The sequence below is a fragment of the Spea bombifrons genome, chromosome 10 (genome assembly GCF_027358695.1).
Source record: "Spea bombifrons isolate aSpeBom1 chromosome 10, aSpeBom1.2.pri, whole genome shotgun sequence".
NCBI classification, from domain to species: Eukaryota; Metazoa; Chordata; class Amphibia; order Anura; family Pelobatidae; genus Spea; species Spea bombifrons.
The window spans coordinates 1191838-1202500 of NC_071096.1; the positions used below are offsets into that span (position 1 = coordinate 1191838).

Sequence of the window (10663 nt, forward strand, 5' to 3'; positions counted from 1 at the left end):
CTTTTGGAAATATGTCCATAAACCAGAGAGGATCTAGACCTTTATTTATTGAAAATTCATCTAATATGCGTTTTAATTTTTCGGTGGAATTTTTACAGTATCGTGGAGAGGGTTAAACGCTGCTAAAGCCGATTTGTGAGCAGCCAATGGGAAACAAGTCTTCACCCTGCTTATTTCTCATTGGCTGCTCTGTTCTAGTTGAGAGCTCAGACCTGCAGTAACTCGGCTTTATTTAAACGTTTCTCCAGCGTTAAAAAAATAAATAAAATAATTAAACCTTTTTTCTTAAAAGTGAAGCCAAAGTCTTTTTATTAATTAGAAGATTGGTTGTTAACGTTTTTATGATTCAGCAAATCAGAGTAATTTCAATGACCCCCAACCCACTAAATATGTAATAAATAAGCTCAGGAGGCAGGCGCTGTAAGTAGAAATGTTTTAGGATTTCTTTTTGACGTTTCAGGACCATCTCAAAAACAATTGTTAAAAATGCCAAACGGGCTAGCAAAATGACTATTGGGCGTCAGTACGCCGCCAAGAAGAAGACCAGCACAATATTAGAGGAGCGAGGCAGCCGCGGAGGAAACGAGGATGATGATATTTCAGGTAAATGAGAGAATCTCAGAGGTCCCTCGGGGGTGGGACCAGCTTCCTATTGGCCAGGAATGATGTCAAAGTTCTCCAGTAACCTATTGGAACTCCTGACAGGAGGGAGGACTACATATATATATATATATATATATATATATACAGTATAATCTGTTATTGCGGGCTGTTACTCACCCTCCGCGACGCGCACTTTTTGTGTTTCCAGTGTCAGACGATAACGAGCTGCCCAGCGGGACGCTGAAATCCTCCGAGAAGTCCACAATGGAGCAGCTGGTGGAGAGGGCCTGCTTCCGCGATTACCAGCGCTTGGCCCTGGGAACCATCAGCAACAGCTCCACGCGCCTGAAGTCGGAGCACTTCCGGATCACGGCGATGAACAGGATGCACTCCCTCTGCCGAAGGTTGGACGTTTCACCATAAAAACCCCGGGATTCCTAAATACGTGTCCTCGTTACAAGACGGACGAGTACAGTTATGGATAAATGAGTTTCCTCTGACGTCGGGACATTCGTTTCAAATGAGAGCTGTCCTTCTGTTCGGTTTTATGATATACAGAGAAATCCCCAAACTCTGACCCGATGCCTGACTCCTCCACCTTGCAGCGCATGAAAAGGCATTCATTTGCCGTCTGTATGTAAATGCCCCTTATGTTTCAGAATATACCCAGGGCAGATTATCCTTTATGCGAGCGCTCAAGGAAGGGTCTTTAAAATCAAGGAGAACCACAAGAAAATGATAAAAGAACCCAAAATACATTTAATTTACCTAGAGCTGATGGTGTCCTGACGAGTATCTTGTACAATATCGCAGCGTGACGCCATCTGAATAATTGCATTAAACTCAAATACATTTGCGTTCACATTAAACCCGACCGATCTGAAGGACGGATCCGAGTCTTTACAGGCAGCGTTTTTTTTAAATATAAATACACATCTTAACACCTTTTTTCTCACCCTAGTTACCCCGGGCTTTTGGTCGTACCTCAGTCCGTCCAGGACAGCAGTCTTCCGAAGGTGGCTCGATGTTATCGTCACAACAGACTTCCGGTTGTGTCCTGGAAAAATCCCAAAACCAATGCGATCTTGCTTCGTTCTGGAGGCTTCCACGGGAAGACGGTGGTCGGGCTTTTCAAATCACAGAACGTGCACAATGCTGGTGAGAAGGGTCCGCTGTCAGCGGTGGGGTCATCGCGTTTAACACCAGACCAAGTTAACGCTACAAGCGCAACATTGGCCGCTCAGAGCCGGTTGCTTTTCATGCTAGTTTGTGAAACACGTTAGAATGTTCCTGAATCCAGAATTACATGTTTGGTGCCGTGTCCGTTATAAACATGCGCTGTCATCTTTCTGAAGGTCAAGCGTCCTCCATGGAGTCCTCAAGCAGCATCGAGCAGGAGAAGTACCTCCAAGCCTTACTCAATGCCATTTCCGTGCACGGTAAGGTGAATGGGACCGGTACCCTGACGATCCGGCCGACCCTCGCTCTGTCACCAGGTGAGACCAAAACCGCGATTCATATAAAGCTGCACGTTTTACCGTTTCATAGATATTTGGGGTGAGGTTTATTTTAACTCTTTCGGGTGACCCGTTTATGTCAGACAGATGGACGTTAGTAATTTAGGTTGGGGGAAAACCCAGGGTCTGTGGGGTTCCCCCTTTTTACCGATCCTTCCTGCTTTTGATCAAAAAGCTATTTTTCCAACGTTGCCGCTTAGGGGGGAAATTCCTTCTTGACTCAGAAAGGCGCTCAGATTTCTCCTCGGATCGGGAAGCCCTAAAATATTACTGTTTATTCCGGCATTTATACCCCTGCATGTTCTGCTTTTACCCTTTGTGGAAGCATCCGGTGTATCTGATAGATCGCCCTCTCTGGGCGGTGGATTCCGTACCTTTACTGCCCTCACTGTAAAGAATCCCTTCCTTTGCTGTGTGTGAAACCTTCGCTCTTCCCGTCTCAGAGCGGGCACGGCTAGGAAAGTTACCAACGCGCCGTAATCAAGCTTTTCCTAAATGATCCCTTCCATATAACCTAAAACAGATCCGGACGCCGCGCATGCGCTCCTAACCCTCCCGACCCTCCAATCACATCGCCTAACAGCTCCGGAGAATCCCTCGGGGAAAATGCGCTGCCGGCGGCAGCCGAGCGTTTTAACTCCTTGTGCTTTTTACATCCGTGTGTGCGTTGCTTGTTTCATGTGTTGTCTTTCTTGTTTGTTTGACTGGCTTCTAGGCAGTGAGAGAAAGACGTCGAGAATGTCCGGTATGGTAAAACACGTTGTCCCGAGCCATTTGGACGGCAATTTGTCCAATAGCTTTACCCGCGGAGGTTAGTAGGACGGAGGCCAGGATTTACAGAGGGTTTAGCGAGAATTAGCGTATTATCATAAATCATTTAGAATATTATCACAAGTCATTTATTTTATTATAAATCATTTATTTTATTATAAATCATTTAGAATATTATCACAAGTCATTTATTTTATTATAAATCATTTAGAATATTATCACAAGTCATTTATTTTATTATAAATCATTTAGAATATTATCACAAGTCATTTATTTTATTATAAATCATTTAGAATATAATCACAACTCATTTATTTTATAATCATTTAGTATATTATAAATCATTTAGCGGGGGCCATGATCCTTTTAAGAGGTCAGAGTTGGCCGCTGGGTGGCGGATCGGGCGTCCGCGCCGTATCGTTCCGCAGGGGCTGAGAATCGCTATAAACGTCTGTTTGCGTTGAGCTCGTTTCGTGTTTAACCTTCATCTCATGCGTTTACGGATTATTTTCTCGTGCGTTTTGTTTTTTTAATGCTCGCTAATTCCCATCCGTCTGCGTTAACCCCTCGTAGTAACATTTGTCGGCAGAGATGCTTCGTAATCGGATTACCCCCTCGCAGGGTTATCACGGGGGTCCTGGGCCAGCGTCCGCATTTTCCTGGCTAAGTGTACTGGGAGTAGTAACTCTAGTAAAGAATGTCATTCGGTTTTAGCTGATATCTCCAATAGAAGTGCGGCCAAACCGCGCAAACTCTAGCCCCGCACAGCAGATGTCCAGCTCCAGTCCTTGAGGGCCACAGAGAGGCCGGGATTTGAGGGATTTGGTTTTTGCTTTAATGGTTCTGCGTTTTCAGCGTTTGATCCGAGACAAATGCTTCTGCCTCTGGTGAAATCTGTCGGCTCGGGATGACGTTGAGTCCCGCGTATTTGTATAAAGCGGTAATAACTCTGTATTGAACCAGAGCTTGCCAGCGTGTTACTTCGAGGTGTGTTAGCGCAGAACGGAATTGCCTCTGGGGCTGTTTCCGGGGGGTATTTGTGACACGGCTGCTCTCTCTCTGTGAAGGAGTCTGGGCGAGTCTTCGCTCGAGCAATCGCCTGATCAGCACCAACACTCCGCTCATTGACATCGGCACTCGAGTGCCCGGGAAGGACCAGTCCGCTCTGTACAGCGACGGCTCCAGCCTGCAGAGCCAACTCCTGAAACGCCAGGCCGCCCTCTACGTCTTCGGGGAAAAGTCGCAGCTAAGGGTAAGACTTTCTTTCCACCAGCAGAGTTTCCGGGGGGTCCTGACGCTGTCTGGGGGGTTTCTTCCTGGCCCTGCTCCCGAGGGCCGACGATTGCTTAGCCTCGAGATGGCCCCATATTTCAGAGCGCATGGTGCGTTCGGGGTGCGCAGGTAGCAGGAAAGCGCTGGTTCTGGTAACGCCTCGCAGTTCATGCACCCGATGCACGCAGGGGGTCCGGCGGACGTCTGTCCGGATTCTCTGCATATCTGCGGGACGGCTGTGTGTTTTGTGTTCCTGATTGTGAGGCCATTAAACATTCAGCCTGATAATCCCACGACCCGTTCTCCAAATCCTGCATTCTTGCCTCGTGTGAAGCTTTAAGGACGTTGCTCCGAGAGTCTCCGTCCAAATCACTTTAACTTCTGGTCGCGTTCCAGAAGCAGCAGCCGCGGTTTCTCTAGCGGGGTCTCCAGCGGGGTCTGTCAGGTTATTTGTAAAGCGCGAGCCCCGTCCTCTCTCCTGTTCCTAGAAAGGATTTTAACCTTTAGCTCTCAGGCAGCCGGGATTCGGCCTCGTTAAAGCTCTTCTTATCGCGTTAGATGAATCCTTTATCGGTGTTACTGGGGACAGCTGACCCAGAGGCGCCTCCGGCGCTGGAGCGCAATGCTGGGAAGACATCGTTCGGACGCTTTAAGCCTGTTTGCTCAGAACGCTAATCGCTTTATATAAATTGAAATGCCTCTGTGGGGCTGTGTGGCTCTGCAGTGTATCTGAGCTGTCATTATAGGGTCTGCGAGCCCCCGTGTAACAGCACTAAAGTTATCGCGGTTCAGCTGTTGCTATAAACATGGCTACCGTTGCCAGGATCGGTTCCCATCTGCAAATTCCTCGCATTGTGAGCGTCGGCGTCTTTCGGTCAGGATGAGAATTGATGGAGATTAGAGATGCAGGCAGAATCCTCTGTCCTCCTCGGCACGCCTGCAGTCAGCTTCTAAGTCAAAATGGTGTGCGGCGGAGTTTAATGCGACGCTCGCACTGTAATGGAAGCGGCGGCTGTCCCTGACGGACCCATTTGCCACATGAAGGGGACCTCCTTTGCCCCACCACGAGCCCCCTTTGCCCTATGTCGGACCCCCTGTGCCCACCTGTAACAGACCCCCTGGGTCCCCACGATGTTTGGCATTTAGTTAAATCCTTGTCGCAGAGCTCACACGTTTCACAGTTTAAAGAAATGAGGAAAGGGGTCTCGGCCGTACCCGTCAGGATGCCCATCGCATTAACCTGGTAGATGAGTGACATGGCGGGATCTCCTGCACTCCCCCTCCAGCAGGAGTCTGCACGGAAATTGAAACCCTGTCTCTCTATTCTCTGCAGGGGTTTAAGTGCGACTTTGCGTTAAACTGCGAGTTTGTCCCCGTGGAGTTCGGAGACGTCCGGCAGGTGAAGGCCAGTTTCAAGAAGCTGATGAGAGCCTGCGTACCGAGCAGCGCGGCCGCCGACTCCGATCTCACCTTCCTCAAATCCCTGGGCGAGTCCGAGTGGTTCCTGCAGGTAAAACCCGTTACAGGCTGCCCAGCGCTGGCGTGTTTTGGGCGCTGGGAGATATTAAACGTATTTTTATCAGATTCACAGGATAATCCAGCTGTCGGCGATCGTATCGGAGCTCATGGAGAGCGGCTCGTCGGTCATGGTCTGTTTAGAGGACGGATGGGATATCACGACGCAGGTAATGCATTAAATAGCAGCAACTCCCAGAAAACATTTTCTTAGACGAACCTCCTGCTCACTTTGCACGAGATTCTTTTGGGTGAAATTGTGACTGTTTTGGGCCGGATAACCTTAATTTTTTTTTCGAAACATTGGCGCGTTCCCCTGATAGCCCCCGTATCCTGGCACCCGGTCCCCCGTTCGGCGTATTGCTGGACCCTGTGTTTGGCGTGCGGACCCCGGGGGCCGTTATATATTAGCTGTATTTGTGTCTCTAGGTGGTATCGCTGGTGCAGCTTCTCGGGGATCCCTTTTACCGGACGCTGGACGGGTTCCGCATGCTGGTGGAGAAGGAATGGCTTTCCTTCGGCCATAAATTCAGCCAGCGGAGTAACCTGTCCCTCAGCAGCCAGGGCAGCGGATTCGTGCCCATATTCCTGCAGTTTCTGGACTGCGTCCATCAGGTGAGGCGCGCGGCGTTGGGTAGAACGGGAACTCGACCGGGGACATCCACACAAAATAACCAAAAGACGACCCAAAACTTCCGGGGAATTGGAATCCGCGCCCCGGCAGTTTCAGCGCTTGGAACAGCTAATTATAAGTTGTTTACGCCAGATTTTCCAGGTGGCAGCTGAATTATTAAAGTTATAATCTTTGTTTTAGGAACAACATCTGTGAGATTATAAAATGCCTGATGACCGCATCGGTTGGTGATTTAATTACCAGAGAAGCTTTTACCATTTTTAGTAAATAATATCTAAGCCCTTTTATGAGCTCATGCCTTCAGCAGGGCGGGTATGTCATTGGGGGGTCAATGATCTTTATGGACCCCGGCCCCGGGTGATTTGGTTACGTGGCGGGCGAATAGAGTAACCGGTAACGGGCGCAGAGACTCCCTGAATGGATGATATGGCGCGTTTTGGGCAGAGGGGGTCTCGGGGTCCCCGTGTCTGTCGTGAAAGCGTGTCGCTCACGTGTGTCGTTCTGCCTCCTCCCGCAGGTACACAGTCAGTACCCCACCGAGTTCGAGTTTAATCCGTATTATCTGAAGTTCCTGGCGTTCCATCACGTTTCCAATCGCTTCAAGACCTTCCTGTTGGATTCGGATTACGAGAGGCTGGAGCACGGTGGGTGATTAGCGGGACCCAGCTCGCTCGCCGCGTATTTCGCTGGGACTTTAGCGGTCAGCGCAGGTCCTGTTTAGGAGAGAAGAGGTCGATGAACTCGGAAGCTACGAGCAGAATGCAGAAGACATGATGGCAGCGGGAAGATGCATCGCTCCAGAGAGTGACCTCGGGCGACCTGCTGCATTTCCACCGCTAATAGATTACAAGTCCCATCATCCTGCGAAGGCTGCCGGTTCTGTGTAACCCCTCCTTTAACCCCTTGATCACTGGATATGCAAACACTTCGTGCCCAGTGTTCATGCGACCCGAGTCACGTCAGTTTTCAGGAACTCGGAGGTCCTTTCTGGAGTCGTTGCGTGTGAAGAAGGGATCTCTGAGGTCTTCAGTGCTGATGTGAATCTCGGTCTGAGAACGCTGGTCATGAGACCTCGTCGGACGAATACACTATTGTTATTTCGTATGGTTGTCGTATTCGCCGGCAGCTGGTGCAGATCCTGTCTGTGCCGAGAATATTCCACCTAACATGGCTGTTTGTATTTTGTTTCAGGAACGTTATTCGAGGATAAGGGAGAGAAGCACAGCAGGAGAGGGCTGTGTATTTGGGATTGCATCGAGCGAATGCACCGAAGGAGCCCCGTCTTCTTTAATTACTTGTTTGCGCCGACAGAAGTGGAGGTGAGTGGGGCGCTTCTCGCTGTCATGGTGCCCGGGGGGCTCCTAAAGCACAGCTGACCTGCCCCTTCTTTACGCTAGGCGTTAAAACCAAATGCCAACATCTCCGCTCTGAGGAGGTGGGAATACTACATGGAAGAGACCCTGGCCTCTGGTCCGTCCTACGACTGGGTGTTGGTCCCTTCAAAGCTCAACACAAACGAGGAGCCCGAAGAAGCCGTCCATCCCGGGAAGAGGAAGATCGTGTGGCCGTGTTATGACGATGTGGCCAAAGTGCAGCCGGACGCCATCACTCATCTTCTGAATGTGAGCATGAGTTCTGAGTTGTGTGTAATGGGGGGGTTTAGGAGACTGGAAAGGACTTCTGTAAGGTGGGAAGAGACGATTGCCGGAGAATACGTTCACGCTTGGTGTTTCGGTTAGTAATGTTCCTTTGGTTTGGGAGAACTCTGGTCTGCGCATGTCGGGGATGTCCCCCATCCATGCTCAGGCTTCCATGTTCCGACCATCCAAAGGGCAGCGTTATGAACATGGCGGGTGTTTTATGTTCCATGATCACGTTATAGAAGACCCAGCTACTCGTTCCAAAACAGAAGGCAGAAAATCTGACAACCGGTGACGGCAGAAGCTTAATTGACTTCTGTGTTGGACGCCTTCCAGACGAAAAACGCTTTCAGAAGCCAAGGAGTGCCCGGCGTCTCCGCGGTCCGTTATTCCACTAACTCTCGAGGATAATGATACGCGGCTTCTGGGGTTTCTCCATTAATTACTTTCGCTCGCATTTTTGCAGGAAACTTCAGAAAAATAATTTCTTTTTCCAAATTTCCTCCTACCGAGAAGCCTTGATTTCCCGGAGTCTGAACGCAGACACAAAAATTCCTCCTCGCCCTGACAGATTAATATTCCATGTGGGGAGCCACGTGCTGCCGGCCCCCGAGCTCAGATAGCCCACAGGGGCCACGGAGGATTTATCCACGTCCTCCTATCGCCAGTGATTGTTTTTTGGTTCGTTCCCCGAGTGGCTTCCATCCCATGTAACCAACACCAGCCAGCAGCAATTCCCCCCCCCCCGGCGGTCAGTTGACAGTTTGGTAGCGAACCCACGCAAATTATATCCCCACGTACAAAAGGTTTGGTACAAAAGGTCATCTGAAGGACAGGTTATTAAAATACCGCAGATGAATGCTTTTTTTAGGGTTTTTTTTTTTTTTTTTTTTTTTTTTTTAACGCTGATGGTGAGACTCGCAGAGCGATTGTTAATTCTGGCCAGTTTAATGGTCGGTGTCATCCCAGGACGCTGGCGGGCCCGATGAGTATAACCCCTACGGCCTCGGGGGTCCGATGAGTATAACCCCTACGGCCTTGGGGGTCCGATGAGTATAACCCCTACGGCCTCGGGGGTCCGATGAGTATAACCCCTACGGCCTCGGGGGTCCGATGAGTATAACCCCTACGGCCTCGGGGGTCCGATGAGTATAACCCCTACGGCCTCGGGGGTCCGGTGAGTATAACCCCTACGGCCTCGCACTGCAGCGGACTTTTAGAACAATTTGTTCTGATTTCAGGAAATCGAGAGGTTGGAGAACAAATTAAATCAGAGTTCAGAGCGATGGCAGCTCCTGTGGGAACGGACGAAACTCAAACTCAAGGAGGATGCGAAAAAGGAAGAGGTGAGTCCTGCGCGTTCCGCGGAAGAAACCCGTAGGGTCCAGAGACACACAACGTTCCAGCTAATGAATTGGGTTTGTGTGTGTGAATGAGCCCCTAATTACATTCATAGCCGAGGAGAAGACACTTTAACATCCACAACCATAAATACACACACGGTGCCCTGTCTGGGGGTAATTGCTGCATTTCTGTTCCATTGTAGAGGAATCCCACCAGCCTAACGTCCGCCAACCTGCATTCCCACCAGAAGAGGCCCATGGTGCATCTCCCCGACAGCGGCTTAGGCGATGAACAGAACGTCAGCTCTTCTCCCTCTAATGGAGTCGATGGGAGATCAGCCACATTATACAATCACTTTACCTCCAAAAACGAGGAGAACAGGTACCCCCCCACCCCTCCCCTCCATTATTTATATTAATAGTAAAAAAAAATGGATTTAACATTGAAATGTATGAAGCGTAACGTCCGGCTCCTACCTTATAGTCATGTGGAATTTCTGGGCTTAATATTCCGGCCCTTACTGTCGAAAGCTTTATACTTTGGGGCCACTTGGTGATTATTTTCACAGCAGAATTGCGACGCGTCGTTCCTCGCATTCCGAATGCATAGAACTTTCTGCGCTGACTTTCTCTCCCCCCCCCCCCGCGCAGGTCCTTCGAAGGCGTTCTGTACAAGAGAGGAGCTTTGCTGAAAGGCTGGAAGCCGCGCTGGTTCGTTTTGGACATCACCAAGCACCAGGTAGAGCGAAGCGATTAACGTTCTGTCCAAATATTTCCGAGAGAACGTCTCCTAGAGCCGCCGGCCTTTCTGTCTTGCAGCTGCGTTACTACGATTCTGGCGAAGACACGAGCTGTAAGGGACACATCGACCTGGCGGACGTGGAGACCGTCGTCCCGGCCGCGCCGACCATCGGGGTGCCCAAGCACGCCAGCGAGAAGGCGTTCTTTGATGTGAGTCGGATCCGTTGATCGAGGAGAGGGTTAATGGGATAGAGCTGCATGTAGGAAACATGAGGTTTTCATCTGAAATAAATACAAAGTAGCTGATTTTATAATACGAGTCATTCTTCAAATGTCTATTCTTTCTGATTTAGAAAGGACCCGGTGCTCACAGGATCGCTGTATATATATATGTATATGTGCGTGTGTGTATATATATATATATATATATGTGTGCGTGTGTGTATATATATATATGTATGTATATGTGCGTGTGTGTATGTATGTATATATGTATGTATATGTGCATGTGTGTATATATATATATATATATATATGTATGTATATGTGCATGTGTGTATATATATATATATATATATATATGTATGTATATGTGCGTGTGTGTGTATATATAAATATATGTATGTA

At 49.1% G+C, this 10663-nt stretch overlaps 1 protein-coding gene across 1 annotated transcript in view; it reads left to right on the top strand.

Moving 5' to 3' along the window:
• Positions 1–10663, top strand: part of SBF2 (SET binding factor 2) — a 93207-nt gene that overhangs the window by 79954 nt on the left and 2590 nt on the right. The window contains exons 25-40 of the mRNA XM_053449021.1: positions 461–603; positions 812–1007; positions 1565–1761; positions 1959–2099; positions 2836–2931; positions 3959–4143; positions 5497–5673; positions 5747–5848; positions 6108–6293; positions 6830–6956; positions 7504–7631; positions 7710–7934; positions 9194–9298; positions 9499–9677; positions 9947–10034; positions 10115–10246. Of these exons, the coding sequence (XP_053304996.1) occupies positions 461–603; positions 812–1007; positions 1565–1761; positions 1959–2099; positions 2836–2931; positions 3959–4143; positions 5497–5673; positions 5747–5848; positions 6108–6293; positions 6830–6956; positions 7504–7631; positions 7710–7934; positions 9194–9298; positions 9499–9677; positions 9947–10034; positions 10115–10246 (2407 nt within the window). The remainder of the gene's footprint in view (positions 1–460; positions 604–811; positions 1008–1564; positions 1762–1958; positions 2100–2835; positions 2932–3958; positions 4144–5496; positions 5674–5746; positions 5849–6107; positions 6294–6829; positions 6957–7503; positions 7632–7709; positions 7935–9193; positions 9299–9498; positions 9678–9946; positions 10035–10114; positions 10247–10663) is intronic.